Below are 24022 nucleotides of genomic sequence, written 5' to 3' on the forward strand. Positions count from 1 at the left end.
CTACTTGCAGATACCCAAAATTGTATCTAGGAACCATCCCACTGACTGCTGCCTTCAAGTGGCCATACAGAATAGTACCACAATACCTGTGGAAGATGCAGCCCAGTGCTTTTCATTTGGCCACGCAGTTCAACATTGCTGTTTGATTTTTGCCTCTTGTGTAACTGGCCATCTATTTTGACTCTGTTTGTAAACAGTATTTGCATGTCATTAATTTCTGCCACTTAGTGTGCTGGTGAAAGAAAGTATTAACTTTATTTTTCAGTATCTGTCTGGTATACTTCTAAGACATACAGCATTTTCATCTGTCTTGATTTGTTTCAGCTTTCTTTCCCCTTTTGATTTGATTTGTTATAAACTATATTTTTTTTAAAAAATAGTTGGAACTTTCTTGGAGTTTGTTCCTTTTCATATTGTCATGCTACAAGATGTTTTAACATTTGTTGTTAGAATGGGAATATTTTTTTTTTATAAAATCTTAAAAAAATGTATTTATAATCACATTGTACAAATATACTCTTAATGAGAATGTAACTTATTTCTTTTGGCCTGTTGGTGGTTTAACAGTTTAACAAAAAAGTTAAATTTTGCATGTTGTTCAGCTGCTTCTTTGCATGATGCTCATACATTCTACATATCTAAATTTGACATTGCTAATGCCATAATTTGAGTAGCATTTTCTGTTTTTAATTAGCTTATGCATGTTGAAAATAATCAATTTGTGTATTCAAGAAATTAAAAAAAAGTCTTTGTGATACTTGAATAAATATGAAACTCAATAACATTGATGTTTAATTTGATAAAATATGATATAGAAAATAAAGGCATTCCCTGAGCACTTGTTACTAATGAAGACTATGTATACATAATATCCAGTATTAGAAATTGATTCAGTACACACTTCAGAGGTGTTTCATTCATTCCTCCCCCCCCCCCCCCCCCCCCCAAGCAGGAACATAAGCAAAAACCATACTGAGATGTGAGTTGTGAAATGAGTAATTTGTCACTGCTTCAGTAATTACTTCAGGGATGTGGGAAAATATTTGGCAGGAGTTCTGTAAACACAGATCATAAATGAGTAACAACATGTCCAAGCATAGCAAGTTATACTGCTCTTCTGTTGAGACTCTTTAATGTTTAAAAACATTATCACTATAATTAATGTTGGTTGTTGATACTTCTTTACATTCAGTCATTCATTCAACCATCCTCACCTAATTGGAAATGGAGCTAGGTGTAATGAAAAAATGTGGGGTGCTTACTTTTTGTGTGGCTGGGGAGGTCTGTTAGAGCAAGCTCTATGATATTGATAACTAGCAATACAATACAAACAATACAATACAATTCAATTCAATCAAATAAACCCTTCACAATGTGTTCCCAGTTTCACACAACATTTAAGGCAGATTTTGAAGTTGGCTGAACACACCCAAGTGTCTATGACTTGTAGTTCCTCTCCACATACATCTACATGTGTACTCGTAATCCACAGCACTGTGTGTGTTTTAGTGTACCCTGTACCACTAATACTTATTTTCATTCCTGTTCCACTCGCAGACAGACCGACGGAAAGACTGTCTGTATGCCTCCATACAAGCCCTAATATCTCTAATCTTATCTTCATGTTCCTTAAGTCATTATGCACTCAGCCTCAAATGCCGATTCTCTAAATTTTCTCCATAGCGCTACTCAAAAAGAATGGTTTGAGTTCACAAACCAACTCCTTAATACTTGTATGTTGTTCAAACTTACCTGTAACAAATCTAGGAGCCCACTTCTGAATTTCTTTGATTTCTTCCTTTAATCCATTGTTGTGGGGATCACAAACACTCTTAACAGTACTCAACAATGGGTTGCACTAGTTTCTTGTGTGCTGTCTCCATTAGAGATGAACCACACTTTCCTAAAATTTGCCAAATAAACTAAAATTGATAATTCAGCTTCTCTCCTACAATCCTCAAGTGCTCGTTCCATTTCATATTGCTTTGCAACATTATGCCTAGAATTTTAATTTGTGTGACTGTGTCAAGTGGTGCACAACTAATACTGTACTTGAATATTATGAGTTTGTTTTTCCTACTCATCTACATTAAATTACATTTTTCTAAATTTGTAGCTAGCTGCCGTCCATCAAACCAACTAGAAATTTTGTGTAAGTCATCTTGTATCCTCCTACAGTCATGCAATGATGACACCTTCCTCTACACCACAGCATCATCAGCAAACAGCTGCAGACTGCTGCTTACATTATCTGTCAGATCGCTTATGTGTATGGTAAATAACAATGTCCTCTCACACTTGTCCAATAACATTTTTGAAGTGGGTAGGGGCAGTTCACTTTTATAAGATTTTACAGTAGACCATTTGTGAAATGACACAACTTTATGCAACAGAAGAAGATATAGTTGGTTTTCTCCATTCTTGGTATCAACTCCTTGGAGAGGATGTGGTTAAAACTCAGTTTAATTTAGGTATTGGCTTTTTCCTGGATGGCAACTGCCATCCCTAATTATGACATGGAACGAGTCAGTTTTACAATTCTACTACACTTTGCCATTGAGAAATATAGGTCTTCTCTTAAGCTTGTGTGAGATATACTTAACTACTACATTTTTTGATTATGATTGATAGCTGAAAACAAACTTCATAAGGCAGTAATGGACTGTGAGGCTGTGGTCAGTATGCCCAAAAGAGTTGGCTGCAAGAGATTCTGAAATGAACGCCGTGTATTGTCCATGTTACACACGTTTGTACAGCAAACACTTTTGTCCTCGGTGATGAGTTGCCCCAGAGTATGATGTCAATAGAAATGGGTAGTATGTTGTGTACCATTGTTACTCCACCCATTTTCCTGTTCAAGCAGTGACTGATGATCACTTAAAATGAGTATTAGTAAGCCTCATGCAAGCTTGGAGCTCTCTAATTTTACTTTCATATCCTTTTCACTAGTTATGTGTAGGAGGAATCAGTATATTCATTGACTCTTATAGCAATATATGATCTTGGAATTTTAACAGTAAACCACACTGTGATGCAAAACAACTGTTTTACAGTGTCTGCTACTGGAGTTGGTTGTGCATCCCGTGATGCTTTCATGCTAACAAACAAAATATGCTGTTTTTCTTGTGATCTTGTTTATTTCCTTTATAAATCCTATTTATCAAGGATCCCAGATGGTTAAGCGATATTAAAGTATTGGTCAAATGAGGATTTTGTTACGATCTCCTTTCTAAGTGGACTATGCTTCCAAGGTTGTAAAAATGAATATCTACCTGGCATCTTATTTGCTACATATTTCTACTTAACTTGTCTTGCATTCTTACTATGATGTGATCATCTCACTTTAAAATCAATTCGAGTGAATAGTCACAGATCCTGATTGGGACCCACTGTTTCTGGTGATTGTTCTGATATCATATAATCAAACAGTAATGGGTCTTTCATCTTAAGCCCTTACATATGCACAATATGTTAAATGTTATGTTGATGGTCATTTGCCAATCTCTGCGCCGCATGTCAATCTTCTGTAACTCTTCTTCCATTTTGCTGCAGTTTTCTAACATAGTGACTTCTCTGTATATGACAGCATCATCCGCAAAGAGTCTTATAATGTTTCTTAAATCCATTAAGTCATTTATACACATTGTGAAAAGTAATGTCAAATAATACTCCCTTGGGGTACACCGAAAACTGCTTTTATGTTGGAATATTACGGTGTTTTGAGAATGACACGCTGTGTTTTGTTTGCTAGGAATTCTCCAATCCAATCCTACAGCTGCTCTGATGAACTGTACAGTCATATTTTGTTTGTTAGTTGACAGTACCGAACTGTGTCGCATGCCTTCTGGAAGTCAAGAATCACAGCATCAACTTCAGTACTGGTATTTACTGCTTTCTGGGTATCATGGACGTATAGTGTGACTGGATTTCACATGATACTTATTTTCAGAACTGATGTTAATTCCTATAGAGGAGATTTTCAGTCTCTAGGACTATCATAATATACAAGCATGAAACATGTTGTAAAATTCTGCAGCATGTCACTGTTAGAGGTATCTCAACCTAAGCTAACTGGCCTATAGTTTTGTGCACATGTTTGCCAACCCTTCTTGAAATCTTGAGTGACCTATGCTTTTCTCCAATCACTGGGAATACCCTTGACCTATGGTACGCTGCTGCTAGAGGAAGAGCAAGTTCTTTTGCATACTCTCATGTAACCTTTCCTCTGTTAAACAATTTGAGTTGAACTTCTGTCCCACGGTTACATGTTTTGGTGTATTATTTTGACATTCGTATGACAATTTAAAGGAGGAAATGAAACATGATCTTCCTCACTCTAACAGTTCCAGAAAGGCATTTAGTATTTTAGCCTTCTCTCTGTCATTCTCCATTTCACTGTCATTATATTCATAGAGCGTCTGGACTAATGGCTTTGATACATTTACTGATTGCACGGTACTTAACACTGTTCGCTGGTTTTGGCTAGATTTTTGTTTGACTGTGATGCTTTGGCTTCATTTAAATGTGTAGAGAAGCTCTCGTTGCTTTGGAACAGCTTTGTAACATAGATGTCAAACCATGGCATGTCTTTCCGACACATAACAACTTTGCATGGCATATACCTGTCTAAGGCATATTGTACAATGCTCTTTAACTTTGTCCAGGAATGCTTAACATTTTTGGTTTGAATGTGAATGTTTCATGTTGACTGCCCACATAATCTGAAATTTGTTTAGTGTTGCACTTGCTAAGCAGAAATGTCTTCCTACTATTCTTTACATTCCTATTTACAGCTGTGTTCAGTGATGCTGTAATAGGTTTCTGATCACTGCTTCCCCATTCTGCGTTTAGTCGGAAAGTTCAGGCCTGGTGGTAACTAGGAAATCTAAGATATTACCTCCATGAGTCAATTCTCTGATTAACTGCTCAAGGTGATCGTGAGATAAGGCATTTAGAACAATTTCACATAATGCCCTGACCTACCAGCCTTAGTCACTTAACTTCCCTGGTCTATAGCCAGTAAATTGGAATCTCCCCCTAATACTATGACGTGATGAGGAAACTTGAACGAAACCTTCACTCATATCTTGTACCGCTATTGCTCCTGAGGCAGGGGGTCTGTGAAAGCACTAACCTCACTAGATATTATCATATAATTTACATCTGTAAACAATGCCTCTTCCACCAGCGCTGAACATCCTTGCGATATGCATTCCGGTTGGAATTTCATTACTGTTAACATCAGGTTTCACTTAGCTTTCTGTTCCTTGTGCTGTTTGGGTATATTACTGTTCATAGTCAAACAATGGAAAATCCAGGATGGAATGTAACAATATTATGAGAAGAAAAGTTGGTACTCACCATATGACGGAGATGCTGAGTTGCAGATAGGCACAACATAAAGATTTTTCACACTTAAAGCTTTCAGCCAATGGCCTTTGTCAACAATAGACACCTGTACGCCCACATACACACTCACGCAAACGCAACTCACACACACGTGACTGCAGTCTCCGGCAACTGAAACCACACCAGTGCATGATTGGAGTGGCGACTGGTTGGGAAAAAGGAGGAGGCTGGGGCGGCCAGGGGGAGGGAAAGTATGATGGAGATAGTGGACAGTGAAGTGCTGCAGGTTGAGCAGAGGCCAGGGGATAGGTGGGGAAGGAGGAGGGAAAGTAGTGGAAAATGAGAGAAATATAAATAAATAAATAAAAAAATATAACAAAATAAAAATATATAAAAATAATAATAATAATTATTATTATTTTTATTATTATCATTTATATATATATATATATATATATATATATATATATATATATATATATATATATATATATATATATATATATTATTTCTATTTCTCTCGTTTTCCACTACTTCACCCCCCTCCCCCCTTCCGCCATATCTCCTCTGCCCACTCAACCTGCAGCACTGTCCGCCATCTCCACCATACTATCCCTCCCTCTCCCCACTCCAGCCTCCTCCCCCCCCCTCCCCCCCTACCCAGTCACCACTCCAATCACACACTGGTGCTGCTGCTCACAGTGTGGTTTCAATTGCCTGAGACTGCAGTCGTGTGTGTGTGTGTGTGTGTGTGTGTGTGTGTGTGTGTGTGTGTGTGTGTCTTGTTGACAAAGGCCATTGGCCAAAAGCTTTAAGTGTGAAAATCTTTTTGTTGTGCCTATCTGCAACTCAGCATTTCACCTACATAGTGAGTAGCAACTTTCCTTCTCATAATATTGTTACTGTTTATAAGTGAGAGGACCTTTCCATCTAAAGTGCTACATTTAAATTACATTACACCAGCGTTTTCTTTCTCCGATCTGCCATGGTGAATGCTACTCTCACTCTGATTAATGGGGTTGATGCTCTTTTATGTCTGAAATCAGAACATATCTTATTGTGCCTTTGGAGGAATTTCTCTGTTGTACAAAACCCACATATGTATGCTATGTGTACTAAACTATCCTGAGCCACTTCCTGTGTATTGGACACCCAAGCTGTGAATGGGTCCTACAGTTCTCCACTTGAGAGTGGAAGTCAAGAAATCTGCATCCAAGATCTTCATGGAATTGTCTTAGCCTCTAATTTAAACTTCTACTCGCCTCCAAACCTAAGGACCTATTCGGTTCAGGGAATAATGTTGCAAAATGCTAGCTTTATTTCCATGCCACATGTGATGCTAGCGTCTTCACCAAAGCAGCCAGCCAACTAGGAATTGAGGGTGGCATTTGAACCCAGGTGGCAGCACTTGAAACCAGGTGGCAAGTGTCATTTCTGCTGACTTGAACGATGATCTACAACCGACTGAATCCATTGCATACACTTGCTTTCAGCAAAGATTTCTCCGCATCTTGCATATGACCCCAGATGGACAAACAAACTGAACACTGATCTTCTTTGTGGCCTGCCACTATTTCCTTAAGAGATCCCATCACCCACCTAATGTTGGAATTCCCTATGACAAGCAATCGCACTCTCTGCACATGTCCAGACCTTTCAGGAAGATCGGCCCCAGCAGACAAGGTGGCCTGTGCTGGCCCAGATGTACTTTCAGCAATGGGCAATACCTCATACCTGACTTCAAGCCATAAATGGAGAGCTGTACGGCCAGAACCCATTTTCATATTTCACCCAGAGATTTGTGACCCTGCCACTATTCGCTGTTCACTGTCAGGTGAGTGACCGTCCAGAACAATCAAATCAGTAACACTGTGACATCAGCAATTCCAGGCGACACGCTATAGGCACCAGAGTTGTTCAAGCATTTGTCCCAGATGCCCCAATGCTACTTCAGCCTAAGGCAGAAACCTGAAGCCCGTCAGCCGTGGCCAATTCCCCTTACATTCATACACAATAAGTGCAGACTCTATCTGTCTTTAATAAGTGATTGTCTGTACTAGAGATAATGGAACACTAACCCAAGTAGTTGCTCCATGGACTCTTAAGCACTGCTGCATCTCTGTTTCTGCTTATCACTGGACTACGAAGTTAGCTCACGTGACACTATTCTCAGAAAATATGCGAACACTCAGAAAAAGTTAATTAACACTAATCACAGAGTTAAATTTTCAGACACTGTTGAGAACAACAACTAAACTAAATGGGTGTACTGTATAAACAGAAACTGCTGCTGCTAGTGGAGCACCGTCATTGTGATTCATCTAAGTTCAGTGACAGACCATGTGCAGAGAACCAGTTTGTAATTCAGTGATGACTTTGCAACTCATTAAATGTCAGTGATTATGTTATTAGTGACGCAGTGGAAGTGAAGCACATTTGGAGGACACCTGCCACTTTTTCATGGCTGAAGCTCTAACTTTGTATAGGAAATCGGTAACAGCACAATGCAAAATTTTGCGGATCATTAGTGCTTTCTTAGCAAAAACATAAACAATTTAATTTCATTTAATTCTATAATGTGCCTTTATTCAGCAGAGACTGACCTGCTGTTGAAGTTTATGGAATAAGGTGTAAATGCTTCAGGGGAGAAAGCGTTGAACTGGAATCAGACTACATGATGGTTGGTTGTTCCACTTCTTGGTAAGCATATTGGAGATCCTATAGGATGGCTATCAGCTCTGATGTGAGAAAGTCATATTTGGTGGAAGCATATATCTTCCTTTGTTTTTGCAATAAAACCCCAGTTAGCATCCTCCTTTTGTTAGTGATATGTGATGTACACGGGCCTGATGCATCTCCATTTGAGTAGATTGTTTGCTAGAACACTGCAAATAGCTCTGTCTGTAAAAATGGTGTCTAATAAGACTCCCAGCTGGAAAAACAATGCATTCATAACTAGCAGAAAAGTAGTTTGATTTCTGGGCTGATCTGCTCCCAATGATACGACTTGCTGTTGCAATCTCCATCTTGGATGGAGAAACCTGGTTAGCCAATATCTCAAAATAAAACTCATTTTGCTTAGTTCTTGAATATTTGATAAGAGCTTATTTTCTGTAATCTGTGCTTGTTTTAATAAGAATCTTACATTGAGGAATTGATGTAGATGTAGTAAGGGTTTGGTCATCTCCATAAGTAGTGTGTTTCTTGCTGAGCACCATGGCAAATACTGAGTGCATTGCATTGACACCATCAAGATAGTGTAAAGTTGAATTGTAATCAGAACCAAAGCACAAAATAGACTTGTAGTTCAGTGCAGTATTATCATTTGTCCAGCTATCTGGTCTGCTTCTCAGAAGTCGCCCATTAGTGAACATAGTAGATTTATCAGTATTTTGTGCTTTACAGTAGTTTGTTTAGTGTTCAGAACCACTGGAAATTGTTGTTAACGAAAAATCTAAACTTTTACTGCTGTCTAAACAGCTACTTACTTTCAGTTTCAAAGTCTGTCTAATTACTGGTGTCTGATGAATGTACTCCTTCTTCATTTGTTGAGGCGTGTAACACATTTACCAAAAAGTACAAGCAATTGAGCAACTGATTGCTTCATTTTATGCAGATCCAATGCCACTGTTACACATTCTGGATCATGTTTTTAAGTCTTACAGAATACAAATTTATATATTCTTAATAACGAATGTTATTCACTGGCTTCTGTCTTGATACTCTTACCAAACCATTAGGCAGAGATCTTAATAGTTAAAAAAGCGTCTGGCATTGTTGCCAGGAGAATTTATTTACGTTAAGCACTACTACAACAAATTTTAAGGGTTGGAATACGTGTCCGTTTTTAGCCAGCATTATTGCCAATCTGAATTATTCTATTTCTACTCAGTATCCATTCTGCTAGATTAATTTGAAACTAAAATAATCGTAATAAGGAAAGTTCATTGCATGGCAAGTGCTGCGATTAGAGCCACAAGAAAAAGAGCTGCAACAAATACACTAGTTTCCACAAGTCAGAAGTTACAAAATTACATCACTAAAAAAATATATCTGATGAAATAAACAAAGGGTAGAGCACATTGGATGACTGTAATAAAACATGAAAACATATTTCCCACAGAGTTTGTACAGGTGCTGTTCAACATGCTTGAAATATACAAGTAGCCAGTATCTTGTTAAGTTGTAATGTAAAAATAAACAGTGGTGTTCAGACACTGAGAATCAGCTTAGCGCTGAGGAGATGGTAATGACATGGGGAAACCAGGAAAAAAAGATAATCAAAGAGGCAGTCTGCTATGTGTGTGGAGACCCCACATATCATTTGAATCCATCTCATCCTGGAGTCTGAGTGCCCTGCACCTCCTCAATGTAGCCGATGAAGGAGCTAATAGTTTTGAAAGCTAGGATGTTTTTTGACTTTTGTGTGTTTCTGTAGGCAGTACTGGAATTTCACCTACTAATGTACAGCCACCAAAGCATAAAGGATGATGTAATACTGCTTTCATGTTTCCCTCATTATTCCAAGTACAAAATCAGTTATAAGTTCATGTGTCAATACCTTGTATTTTACTTTAGCTAAAAGGTCTGTTGTGATATGTATTGTATTTGATTGTACATGGGCATCATCATTCCTCTCCCAGAATGTTTCACCGTTTCTAGCTACAGGAAAGAAATTATAGAGCACCATTGGAGATTGTTAAATGGAATTTGCTTGCTGCAGGTCTGTGCCTGTATGTTTCTTAGCAAACCTCTTCTGAACAATCACCCCTTCCTACAATATACACTATCCAGGACTAAACCTTACACATTTTGCAGTAGCATTTATGTAGTTACATATTTCAAATCATACAAACATTATCTCTTTCTGTTTTGCACTACTACATTATCTCAGTCATAGCTTTGAAATCTTTTTTCAAGTAGTCTTTTTATTGTAATGATGAAGCATTTGTGTCCACTGCTGCTTATTTTACTCATCTGAAATTATTAATACCCTGCCATTTGGCAACACCACAGTGGTGTCGTGAGCATAGTATTTCACAGTGGCCAGCGACAGCACTTTAGTATCTTTTGCATTCTGTTGGTGTTTTGTTTAGGTAACAATAAGTTACCACGCGTACCGGTATGAAATGAGCGTTAAGGTACAAATGTGTTGATAGGGAACATTTGTTGTGAATGAGCCTTAATTTTTTTTGTTTGGTTGGTATGACATCTGCTAAAGATATTTAGTATGCATCAAGTCATGGAACAAACATCATCATATGTTTTCATCATAGAGTAGAAATATCTCTGGAGTGAGCATTCATAAGCGGAGAATTGATTTTGTGTTGTCAACATACATTGCCACAATGGTCACGTGATCTCGGGACGCTGTAGATTTGTCCGACATTTGTCCTATAAATTTTGAATGTTGTCATATCGCTAATAAAGACAGATTCCCTTCGTAAGTGCTATGGATTTAGTATAGACATTTTGCAGGCACCATAGTAGTTCACGTCTGATATTTGACATAAATTGTGCTCTTAGCTTTGAAGAGCAAAATGAACGAGCATGACGTCACAGAAGCTTCACCTCAGCATGTATTTACAATGTCTTTCATGTCACATCTCGTCAAGTCGCTTAACACAGTACTGAACGGCAAAATTGGTGTTTTGAGTCACCATCCCTAATATGCATAAAATGTTAGAGTATAGTATCAGAACTGAGGAGCTAACAATGACTAAGTTTGTCAGTGGGCGAAGCAAACTTTATAACCTATGTTCTTGAGCAGTTATGTTTGGTAAATTACTGAGAAGTGAGACAACGTTTCAAAACATCGACAGTTATTTGCTAAGAAAATATGTACATTCATACACATCAAAGAAAGCTTCAAACGAATTAATGAAGCTTGTTAAACTTATCCATTATGTTTCTTCTTACATAATTAATAACGTCATAAACAACTGTATTTTACTCCTTCATTAAAGCTGGCTTTTTTGCTTAAAATGTCATATGGTGGAATTTGCTTCGTCTACTTATGTTCTTATACATATACATTGTGGGCGTCAGTGCTGTTGTGTTATCGTAAAACCTAAATAACTTTTCGCCTTCAGATATACGACCTCGGTTGTGTAAGAAAGTGGAAAAAATATCCCACTCGTCATGGAACATCTCCAATTTGTCACTAAAGCAAAGCGCTATTGTAAAATAAAGATTATGAAGATACAACAGGGCAAAATCCACTATTATAAGGAGGAGGAGTGCAGCGAAAATAGGTTAACCTAAGATGTTAACAGACTGGTACCGTCAAAATTTTCTTCCTGAGAAACTTTGACGTACCGTGAAATGACGTGACGTTCCGTTGACGACCTGTGCAAATGCCTCCATTCGAAAGGTATTGTGGAATGTTTTGATGTTATGTGACAAGACGTTACGTCACCTGATGGCGGACATGAATTGGCGTTAAACAATCGCCGTCATCCCTAGATCACGTGACAATTCCAGTTTAATGTTGACAACATGCGCAGGACGCAATGCTCACTCCAGAGATATTTCTGCTCTATGGTTTTCATTGTGTTAACAATGTCGAATTTTGTACCAGAACGTGATGTTTTTCAGAAAGCATTAATTTTTTGTTTTCATTTGAAAATAAGTGCTGCAGAGTCGCATGAATGCTTGTCGAGGCATATGGTGATCATGCTCTATCAGAAGCAACATGCAAAAGATGGCTTCAATGGTTCAGAAATAATGATGTTGATGTAAGAAATGAAGAACGTGGAAGACCTCCAAAAAAGTTCGAAGACACCGAATTGCAAGCAATATTGGATGAAAATGATACTTTGAGTCAGAAGCAAATGGCAGCAATGCTAAATGTTGCACAACAAACAATTTCTGACCGTTTGAAAGCTATGGGAAAGATCCAAAAGTGTGGAAAATGGGTGCCACATGAATTGAATGAAAGACAGATGAAAAACCGAAAAACCATTTGTCAAATTTTGCTTCAAAGACATGAAAGAAAATCAGTTTTGCATAGAATTGTTACTGGCGATGAAAAATGGATTTATTTTAAGAATCCTAAATGGGAAAAATCATGGGTTAATCTGGGACAACCATCAACATCGACTGCAAAACCAAATCGATTTGGCAAGAAGACAGACAATGCTCTGTGTCTGGTGGGATCAGAAAGGTGTGGTGTATCATGAGCTTCTAAAACCTGGTGAAACTGTGAATATTAATCGCTACAAACAACAAATGATCAATTTGAGCTATGCATTGATCGAAAAAATACTGGAATGGGACAGAAGACGTGGCAAAGTAATTTTTTTACACGACAATCCACCTGCACACAAAGCAAAACTGTTTCAGGATACAATCAAAACACTTTGCTGGGAGCTGTTACCCCAACCACCGTATTCACCAGACTTGGCCCCTTCCGACTACCATTTGTTTTCGTCAACGGGACACGCATTGGCTGAGGAACACTTCGATTCCTATGAAGAAGTCGAAAATTGGGTGTCTGATTGGTTTGCTTCAAAAGTCGAACATTTCTATTGGCATGGTGTCCTCAAATTGCCAGAAAGGTGGTCAAAATGTATAGAAAGCAATGGTCAGTACTTTGAATAAAATGTTTTTACTTTTCAATTCAAAATTAGTGTTTCATTTTCACAAAAAAACACTCATTTCATACAGGTACACCTGGTACACACGTCAACAAGTTTTTTATTTTTGCAAGTACGCAAGTACTTGTGCCCTTTCATCATGGCAGATGAAAGAGACGATCCAATTATTTATGATGAATACATGGAGCAAAACTTGGAGGTTGCCACTACATCACATACGTCACATCATTATCTGGTTGACAGACTTTCTGGTGGAGACTGTTTCGCTGCGTATCATATGAAACAGTAATACTAAGTACCAAAGACAATGCAAATAAACAAATCTATGAAACAAAAAAATTTTGTATTTATTTACATATGTATATCTTCGGAATTTCATGAAGGTAGGGGAACAGGGTTGAGAACTTATGAGAACAATGAGATTAGTAAAACATAATAATTTATAATATCCAGATAATGTCAAGAAAAGCCAGTGACAAGCCAAGTAATCCGAATTAGCGCTGCCAGTGCCAAGCGAGTAAGTTTATAAGAGACTTGTGGACGGCAAACTGTTAACTCTACTGTAATGTATGACAGTGCATCTTCATATTTGACTTTTTGACATCAGTAATATCTAAAAGCTGCTCAATGTTTGTCACTTTAGATTTTTCATTCACAGCTATGGTTTTTCCTTCCATATATGTACCACACCACACCTCAACACACATTAAATAATGTTATCATCACTATCTTCTGCTCCCCCCCCCCCCTTCCCCCCCCCCACACACACACACACACACACACACACACACACACACCACTCTCTCCTTTAACATTAAGCACAGCAAGTAAATTTCAGGGTACCAGCAGCAAATGATTTATTAGCATCTTGTAGTTGGTTACAGGTGCCTGTTTACGTCAATGAGTATTCGCCGATAGACAGGGGTAAACTATAACATTTGCATTCAGAAATAGAAGTTGTTCTTTGCTTTACACCTTTGTTGACTTGTATATTCTATCCTTAGGATGATGCACACACCGATTTGGTCTTATAGGGCGTATACACCCCAGAAAATCTGGCAAAGTCTGGGAATATTTTTATCTGGGCAAAATCTTCCAACCAGAGAATTTTTTTAGAAACCTGGGAAGTTTTCATTGTTTTAGTTTTCAGTTAAAATTATGTAGTTTTGGCTGGTAAGAACTGAAACTCTTACAAAGAATTTTATTTTAGTTCATTACTGCAGAATAATGCAGCAGCAATAAAACATAACCGAGGGAATAACACCAAAATAAAACTGTAGTTACGAAGAAAATATGTCACTTACAACAACTAAACACAGGGCACCCACAAGCATCTCCTGACAGCAAAATGTGTCACAGATTATGCAATACTCCTTAACAACACACTGCTTCAATGTGTGTTTCTCATGGGCCTCATTTTGATGAGAGCGTGATCTCACAACTGTTTACATTTCTAACAGGTCGCAAGAAAATATTGTGAATGGTGGTTTGAGAAACGTTACTTTCAAAGTACATTTCCTTTTACACAAGATGAGTTGTGTTACATGTGAGAATGTGAGATGAATTTCTTAAATGATGGAGCATTAGACTCTCATTCCAAATTTAACACTGAGGACCAGCCACTTAGAAATATTTTGGTCCCAGAAGACAAATCATTTAGGCCATTATTTAAAATTTTACTGGCACATATATGTTTGATATCTTAAACGGTAACACATGCTAAAACAGACCAAGGTTCAAAGTTAGTTTTTCATATTCATTTTAGTTCTTTCATAGATATCAAATCATGCAATAATGATGACAAAAAGTCCGAAGTGAGTTCTTGAGAAATTTCACATGTGGACTTTTCTGTAGAAAAGTTGAAGTGCTCGATGGAAATTGTATTCAGAGAGGCAACTCATGAAATATTCATTCCAGAGCAGTGAAATTTATAATCATGCTTGTTGAAAATATTGTGCTAATGCAATTTAAGCTGTGTGCTTAGGATTCTGCTTAAGCACACCCTCAGAAATAACAGCAAAAATTTTTTAGCGATCGGTGTTATATGTGAAAGCTTAACTTTTCTTGTAGCTGTACCATATGCACATTAATTTAAACCATTAACTTTTGCTATTTGTGTGTTTGTGCTATCTAACAATGATGTTGCTGTTGGCTGAGTACATCACATGTCCTATGCTTCGAATATCTGCTGTAATTGGCTGGTGAGGCCACGTGCCGTGCCAGGAAGTTCAAAGTTGGTGTATAAAACTTTTACCATTCAAAGTATTGATAAATTTTACAGCTCCAGAGGAAGGTATATTGTCATTTAACATGGAAAAATGTGCTTTCACTAGGGGTATAGTGTCTTTTCAACCAGCAAAAAGTATATTTACACCTGAAGACAGTGTATTTACACCTGAAAACAGATATCCTGGTTAACAAAATCTGCAAAAAATCCAGGATTTTTTTTTGTTTTGTCTTGTCTGCATATGCACAATGACTTACTGTTATTCTTAATTCTGTAGATTGAAATGCAATAGTCCACCATTTGGAAACATATTATACCAAATAATACATGGAGTCCATAAAAGAATGTCCCAGTTTCAATGGTATATTATAATAGTGTAATTTTAGACTGGTTACAACAGATCATACATTAAATTGAAGGTAAACTAACCTAGTTTTTATTACAAATATGCAATATGCGCACTTTTAGTTATGTGTCACACGTCCATCCTAAAATCCCGTTTTCTCACATTTCGGTTAACAAGTCTGGGGTAATGGAAGCAATTTTGTATCTCCACTGTAGCCAATCATTCGGTAGCTGCAAATCTTTTATAAAGCCCCAAACGAAAAATTCGCGTTGTGTGAGGGCAGGTGAACAGGGAGGCCAGCGGGAAAGAACTGTGTTGTATTGGCCATTATGACTATTCCAACATTAAGGGACTTACATGCTCAGTTGCTCGTGTACAAAGAGATGGCAGTGGAGAGGGCTCCATCTTTTTGCCGTATAAAGTTTTCAGATTCATCTTTATATTAAGGAAAGAGACGCTCTTGCAACATATGCAGATATGCCACCAGTTACAATAACTTTAGTGGGGGGAGGGGGGGGGGGGAGGAGATCCATACTTTTGATGTCAAGACACAACACAGAAAATATTTAAATCAGGGGTATCTCTTTGATATTGTACAAGTTCACGAGAATGGCCTGACACCTCACCCCCCCCCCCCCCCCCCCTTGCCGCCCAGATATGAGTTTTATGGGTAATTACCTCCTTACTTATATTTAGAAACAAAGATGATGTGACTTACCATACGAAAGCGCTGGCAGATCGATAGAAACACAAACAGACACATACATACACAAAAAATTCAAGCTTTCGCAACAAACTGTTGCCTCATCAGGAAAGAGGGAAGGAGAGGGAAAGATGAAAGGAAGTGGGTTTTAAGGGAGAGGGCAAGGAGTCATTCCAATCCCGGGAGCGGAAAGACTTACCTTACCAACCTATCCGAACTCCGGAGATGGGAACGTGCTCTTCAATATATCCTCTCTTCCCGTTACCCACCAGGCCTCAATCTCCGCTAATTTCAAGTTGCTGCCACTCACACCTCACCTGTCATTCAACATCATCTTTGCCTCTGCACTTCCGCCTCGACTGACATCTCTGCCCAAACTCTTTGTCTTTAAATATGTCTGCTTGTGTCTGTATATGTGTGGATGGATATGTGTGTGTGTGCGAGTGTATGTATACCTGTCCTTTTTTCCCCCTAAGGTAAGTCTTTCCGCTCCTGGGATTGGAATGACTCCTTGCCCTCTCCCTTAAAACCCACTTCCTTTCATCTTTCCCTCTCCTTCCCTCTTTCCTGATGAGGCAACAGTTTGTTGCGAAAGCTTGAATTTTGTGTGTATGTATGTGTCTATTTGTGTTTCTATCGACCTGCCAGCGCTTTCGTATGGTAAGTCACATCATCTTTGTTTTTAAATATATTTTTCCCGCGTGGAATGTTTCCCTCTATTATACCTCCTTACTTAGATGGATAGTTCACTCACAAAGTTAAAGAATGGAAAATCCAGAATGGAATGTAACAATGTTATGAAAGGAAAGTTGCTACTCTCCATATAATGCAACTCACACACACAACGGCAGTATCTGGAACTGAAGCCACACTGTGAGCCGCAGCACCAGTACACGCACTGTGTGTGTGTGTGTGTGTGTGTGTGTGTGTGTGTGTGTGTGTGTGTGTGTGTGTGTGTTGGCTATACAGCATTTACTAGCTGTAATCGATATGGATGCATGTGTAAATGTTTTCTTAAATCTTCTACACTATCATCTTTAGCATCTGAAATTCAAGACCTGCTTTCCTAACTGACTTCTTAGGGCTACGAAGGTAAGATGTGCTGACTTGCTGGATTGCCACAAGTTCTGGAAATCAGGGAATATCAGAGAATTTCAAACGAGTCAGGGAAATCAGGGAAATTTCGAAAAAAACACTGGATAAATCTCGTTTTTGTCTGAGCAGATGAAATGGTTTGTTAACCGAGATGTCATGCATGGCTGGGTGCAGTTGAGTAAGTGTGTCACTTCCCTACTCCCTCATGCTTACTGCTTTTTCCCTTCCTACCATTCCCCGCAGCTTGTAGTCAGTGCTGCCACCACTTTTTGTTACTAGCCTAGCAGCTGATGACAAAAGGGAGGGAGGCATGAGGAGTGGTTTGTTTGGATCTGAGTCTAAGAGATTGATGATGCAGTAGCCCGAGACGACGGTCATGTGTGCACGAGGTTTGTCTGAGTGATTGTGTGTGAGCGCTCTCGTTTTCTGATAAAGGCTTTATCTGAAAATTTTGTTGTGAAAGTGTGATTGTCCTTTCTATGTGCCTGTCTGCAGCTCAGCGATCATCTTTATGGTGAGTTGCTACCTATCCTCATTCGTACTGATTCTCAGAGCCTTTGCACAAGTTATCTGTTCCATGGATTGATCCCCACGGTCTCATTTCATCAACATGATGTCTGCGACATGTGACCTGTGAATAGCTGGCCACATGAGTGCATTTCCACAATGGGCCAAAACTGCAGGGCGTTTCTGTGGGTATCTCTAATAGACCACGCCTGCTGATCTGAAGCCGATCATTTCCCACTAATGGCAGGCCCTACCCAACGGATCTGGTCTTACCGATCTGCCCACAGGCCGGGTCTATTTAAGTGTGGCATAAACCGGAAGGTTTTTGTGATATACCCATGGACCCAGGACAGAGGTGCTCCTTGGCAGGCCAGAGGCCACGGGCGATGGATTTCAGGAATTGTGACTGTCTCACTGCAAGTACGAGGGTGGTTTGAAAAGTTCTTGGAATGGAATAGAAAAAAAGTACTTGCATCACTGAAACTTTTTTTAGTTTTCAATGTAGATTAATGCACTTGGTCCAACAATGTTCCAGTGCCTTGATACCATCTCTAAAATGAGTTTCCTCCAGGCCTGCAAAATAGTTGTCAACTTCAGCTATCAGTTCTTCATTTGAAGTGAATTTTCATCCACCGAGAAAAAAATTTCAGTTTTGCGAAGAGATAGAAGTCTGACAGAGCCATATCAGGTGAATAAGGCAGGTGTGGCAACAATTCATACTGGAGTGTGTGCAATTTTGCCATGGCGACAGCACACGTATGTGGGCGCGCGACAGGAGTCGAGGCATCCAACTTGCAGATAATTTTTTCATTTCTAATTCTTCAGTTAAAAATGTGATGTACCCTTTCAGATGACATCTGGCAAGCGTGAACAGTTTCACGCACTTTCAATCGGTGATTCTTTTTGACCATTTTGTGCACTTTTTGCAATGATTTCGGAGGTAGTGAAAAATCTTGGCCGACCACTGCGTGGATGATCAACTAAGCACTCCTGACTAAATTTAAATTCATTTGTCCACTTGGCAGCAGTTGAATATGAAGGAGCAGAGTTCCCCAGTGTATTCTGAAAATCGGTGTGAATGTCCTGCTTTCATACTTTTCTTTGTGAAGTACTTAATTACTGCTTGAATCTCGATTTCCTTCCCGCCCCCTCCCCCCTGCCCCTCTCATCTTTGCAAATCACTGTGGGAGAACAACAACAGAGCCACATCATCGCCACAGCCCTCTTCCAAGAGCACAGACCTGGCATGTGTATACAGGCAACAGTCCAATGAATATAATGTGAACAACTCGTCTCACTAGTGCTGACCTCCCGTGGTGATTACGAGATCTTTTCAAACTACCCCTGTACATTGTACAGTGCAGTGTTTTATAGACATTTTATTTATCGTTCTTCATTTTGGCACTTCGAAAGCAGTTTATATATTAGAAAGTATGCACAGTAAGACGACGAAAATTGTGGCAGTTGCTGGCGGTTTGTATGCTATGTACTCATATACTTCTCAAAAGAAAAATCACACAATACCTGTAAAATAACAGACGTAAGACAATAACAAACATTGTAGAATGAACATTTTATTGGCAGTCACCTATAGTGTTGATTTACACAACTTCTCCCTGCCTTATACACTTCTTTCAAGAGGCCCACTTTTTTCTCATATTGTTTCTGAAATCAGTGAAGGTCTTGCAACTCCAAGGAAATGTGTAATTTTGTCACAAAATGTGTTTTGTTTTATTGAAATAAGATAACAGCAGTGGTCTTAACATTTGGCGTGCTTTCTCCATCTAAAAACCATTCATTACAAATGTTGATGTTATTATTTAAGATTTTTGCTCTATGGGGGAGAATTACAGAAGTCCTTACTTCTTTTTGTCAATTTATGTCTTTACTTACCCTGGAGATCTCAGGGAAATAAGCTAAAACCTGCCTGGAAGGCAGGGAAATATCAGGGAATTTCACTTGGGGAAACTTATGGCAACCCTGCTTGGTCAGCACCCTCTGTAGACACTTTTGGTCTTCCCTGGCCTTTACCTCTGCACACACACACACACACATCCGGTTGTTGTGAACTGACTGTGCCATAGACAAATGTTTTTGACACATGGGGGATCACAGTTAAAGTGTAAACGAAATGCACTTTGAACTGAAATCACAGATTCATTTGTTTAGGGGATTGATATATAAGTAATAGTTTTGAGTAAGACATTAATGATGTTAGGCTTCGTTATTAACTACCTAAAGTTTGACAGCTCTCTCACAAATTGTGATATGAAATACAGAGTAGTTTAAATTTCCACGGTAATGAACTAGCCAGATTGTGGTTGATATGTGTACAAAGAAATGCATGAAACAAGTATAAAATTCCTAATCTTGAAGAGATCAGCATAAAAAATGTGGGTAGTTTTGTTACTAGGAGAAGGAACATCTGTCACTACAACAAAAATGCTGGAGCTGTAACTGACCTCGTATTACGAAATGTGCTGCATAGAAACTCATTGTGCACTTCTGTTGCTCTCAAGACATTTTCCCCATGTTTCTGGTCTGTCTTTTACCAACATATCCTGTCTTTGATAATGTTACGTAAGTTTTTCTGCATTTTATTATCTTCCAGTTGCCAAAAATAGAGCTCGCTTTGCATTTTTATTGCCAACTAATGTCATGTATTGGTTTTAGAGTATTTTCTTTCTGTCATTATCTTTTTTAGTGTTTTTTTAGACTTGGATAGATAAATAAGTAATAAATAAGATTAGCTTTTTTGTACTATTTACAGCTCCACAATATAAATTACAATCTCTTGACTGAGAGAGCTAGGACACTCTGTAAATTATCATTTTAAATGTGATTAAAATCTCTCTGGCTACCTCATATAATATTTTCCGTTGCTGCCCTTAATTGCAAAAACTGAATATCTGGATGGGTCCTTTGAATAGAACATGACTGGTATCTTACCCTGCTCTTTTCCATTACAAGCTTCTGCTCCATATAATGACCATGATGTTTAAATCCAGTCTCTCCCTCTCTCTCCCTCGCTCCCTCCCCCTCCTCCCTTTTTTTCCTGCTCATATCTTAGTTTCTATTATGGAATGGTAATTAACCCACACCTTACATAATTGAGGGCAGATCACATCATTCTTCCATAAATTTTTGGCATGTGTTCTTTACTAATGGTGTCCAATTGGAGTAATTAATTTAAGACTTTTGTTACATATGTGTTTATCTTTCATTGTTTTATATTATACATATTTGGGTTAGATGTTTGAGTAAATTTTCTTTCTAGTTAAATACTATTGAGCTCTGTAGAATTATAAATACATTGTTCTCTAAATTGAGAAATTTTATGTAATGGAATAAATTATTTACACAAATGTCTTTTGTTGTAGAATTACCGATCCCGGAAGTGTAGTATTGTCCAGGAAGAGGAGGACGAAGACGACATGACATCGTGTTCTGGCCGTGAAGAGTTGGCTCCACCTCACGGTTCCTTGAATAGACGTGGTTCTCGCTCAGAGGGAAAATTAAACTTGGCGCTGCAAGAGCGTCTGGCAGAGTCGGAGCGTCGAAAAGATGGCTCCTCTGCAGGGAATACTGCAACACACAAGATGTCAGTTCCATCCAGCGGTGCCTCAAATTCTGGAGGGGGAATACTCCACGTTGGCATTCGTGATGATACATCACAGCGACCAGTTACAGTGTGGGCTTCACCGGCAAAGAAAGTTCTTCCTACAACAACTGAAAGTTCAAGACTGCGATCGTCAGCAGAGTTGTCTACAAAACTAACAGCTACGTATGCCACAAGTAGCACAAAATGGCAAACGGGAATGAAACAGACAGTTCCATTAGTGAAAGTGCCACTGAAAAAACCAACTTCATTAACCTCAAGAGACTCCATTTCATCCCAAACCCCCTGTCCATCCACAACTACATCTTTTATAACAGAATCTTCCACGATATCCATACCTATACATACATCCTCTCCAGCTATGGAGCAACCTTTACTTCCAAAATATAAGACAATGCCATCACCTACTCGTCCATTACATACTGTTCTGGGTTCACCTCCACTGAATGAAATATTTGAGGAAGGTGAAAGTGTCATCGGAGATACGACACGCTCTAGTCAGACCTCTCGCAGCTACGTCAGTCGTCAGAACTACGAGCAGCGCCGAAGTAGGTTCCACAAGACACGGACAGCATCATGTAGTTCTTCGGATGCCAGTGATGACGATAGTGAGAGTCGCAAGAAACGTGCTCATAAGATTACTGGTGACGCAAAGCCATTCCAGCAACAGAGGAGAGATTCACACGATGACTCTAGTGATTCCCAAGATCCCGGTGGAAGTGGAGGTGCTGGTGGAGGTGGCAGCCGATCCCGCGAATCTGCTTCTGAGTGCAATAGTGGTACGGCCCCAGAATCGCATGCTGATTCTGAAAGGACTTCTGCCATAACTAGCAATGGTAATAAAGGAAGTGGAGGGGGCCGGAGACAGTGTCGTAGGCGGCCTGGAGAAACTAGGTTGAGAGAGAGTCAGTCTCTTAATCGTATCACAGAAGTGCAGGAGGCAGAATTATCACTTTCACTGCCACCGCATCAGCAGGCAGAGTATGTGGCTCCTCTGCCTCCCAGCAGAGTGAGAGGTTTTGGGGCTCGTCTGTTCCAGGGCTGGCCCCTCTCACCATCCTGTGCAACTCCATCCAGAAAATCGTCTCAGCAGCAAGCATCCCTTGTGATTTCAGATAGAAGTCCTCTGAAGTCAGGGAACTTCAAAAGTGAGAAGAGTACAGAAACTAATGAACAGTCAGTTGATAATTTTTCTGTGTCACATAGGATAATGGGTGGTTTTCTCGACACCTCGTGTAAGGAATTGGACAGTATCCCTTTAGCCAAATGTCATGGGGAGGGCAAAGAGAACTGTTGCAAATCTGCAACTTCAAAGAATGCAGTAGGAGAGAAGCAGAAAACTAACACTGGGAAGAAAGGAAGACTATTGAGTCGCTACTTTCAGGTTCACAAAAAGCTCTGCCTTCCACTTCCGGGACTGTTTGGTCGAGGCAGACTGTACAAAGCCCAGTCGTGTGGCTCAATTGTTCGTGACCGAGTGACATCCTCTGCACCGGCTTCACTTCTGGTGTGTGGCGAGGAGAGGTGGTGTACTGCTGCAGGCAAAGTACCTACTGGCGAAAGCACCCGCAGATGCAGTGGGACAGCAGCAGGTAATGAAAATAATAAGACTGCTATTGTTGTGGGAGTGGGTGATATTAATCAAAATTTAAAAAATTCAGAAACACACTCAGAAAGTCTGGTGCCACTTGGTGCAACTTGTCCAGGTATAGGAATGTGTCAAGTCCACTTAGGTAATACATCACAATGCTGCAGTCTTTGTTAAAGTCCATAGATGAGAACGGCTTTGCTTGTCATGATAAGCTCAGGCAACAGTCATTCCCTGTGCTAGCACTGTCCAGATTAATGTTTATGTAGTTAAAGTCTGTCATACATGACTGATGAGTGCGGTTATAGAATTATGTATTCTGTGTCGGTTGTGACTGACTGATCTAGTCAGTCATTTTTCAGTAATAGTCCTTTGTAAGTATTGTGTTTCATGTAAGTGGTCTTAACATTTAGGTCCAACAAATTTGTGTAGTTAAACATCTGTTACGTAATCTTATTTCCTTCTACTTTAATACATAATTTGCTATACATTTGTATTTTGCATTTTGTTACAGTCCATCAAATCACAAATATGAAAGTATAATGTGTATATGTACAGTAACTTTTTTTAAGTTATGCCAGTCAGTTTTACTGCTGAGTATGACTTCAGAGATCAGAAACTTTGTGATCGTCCTTGTAATGAAGCTGTTTATATATGGATCTGTGTAGCATGCTGTGTAATGTAGCAATTTTAATTTTATTTTATGTCCCATGTTATATACTCAGAATCTTTTTTCCTTTCTTCTTTTTATTTTTTATTTTATTTTAAACTGAAAAACTTCTTTTACTCTCATATTACTGCGGTATTGCTGTATGCCATTTAGTGTGAAGCATATACTGTGATCATCATTTTCTCTATTATTCTTTAGTGTTAACTGCTCATTATCATTTTCTCTAAGATCATCATAAAATAATGATATACCTTTCTCATAATTTTTGTACTTGAGTTTGTTCATTTATTCTGCAGTCCATGCTTGCTGAGATTTTATTT

General features: G+C 39.0%; 1 protein-coding gene across 3 annotated transcripts in view; it reads left to right on the forward strand.

Annotated features, from left to right (window-relative positions):
- LOC126475351 (SNF-related serine/threonine-protein kinase) overlaps positions 1-24022 on the forward strand; it is a 307760-nt gene that overhangs the window by 243335 nt on the left and 40403 nt on the right. For 2 of the 3 annotated variants that reach the window (XM_050103161.1, XM_050103163.1), the window contains exon 8: positions 21206-23669. In XM_050103161.1, the coding sequence (XP_049959118.1) occupies positions 21206-23209 (2004 nt within the window). In that variant the 3' untranslated portion in view covers positions 23210-23669. Of the gene's footprint in view, positions 1-21205; positions 23670-24022 lie in introns of those variants that run through there. The other variant, XM_050103164.1, reaches the window with a different exon arrangement.

Source organism: Schistocerca serialis, chromosome 4 (genome assembly GCF_023864345.2).
Source record: "Schistocerca serialis cubense isolate TAMUIC-IGC-003099 chromosome 4, iqSchSeri2.2, whole genome shotgun sequence".
Lineage (NCBI taxonomy): Eukaryota > Metazoa > Arthropoda > Insecta > Orthoptera > Acrididae > Schistocerca > Schistocerca serialis.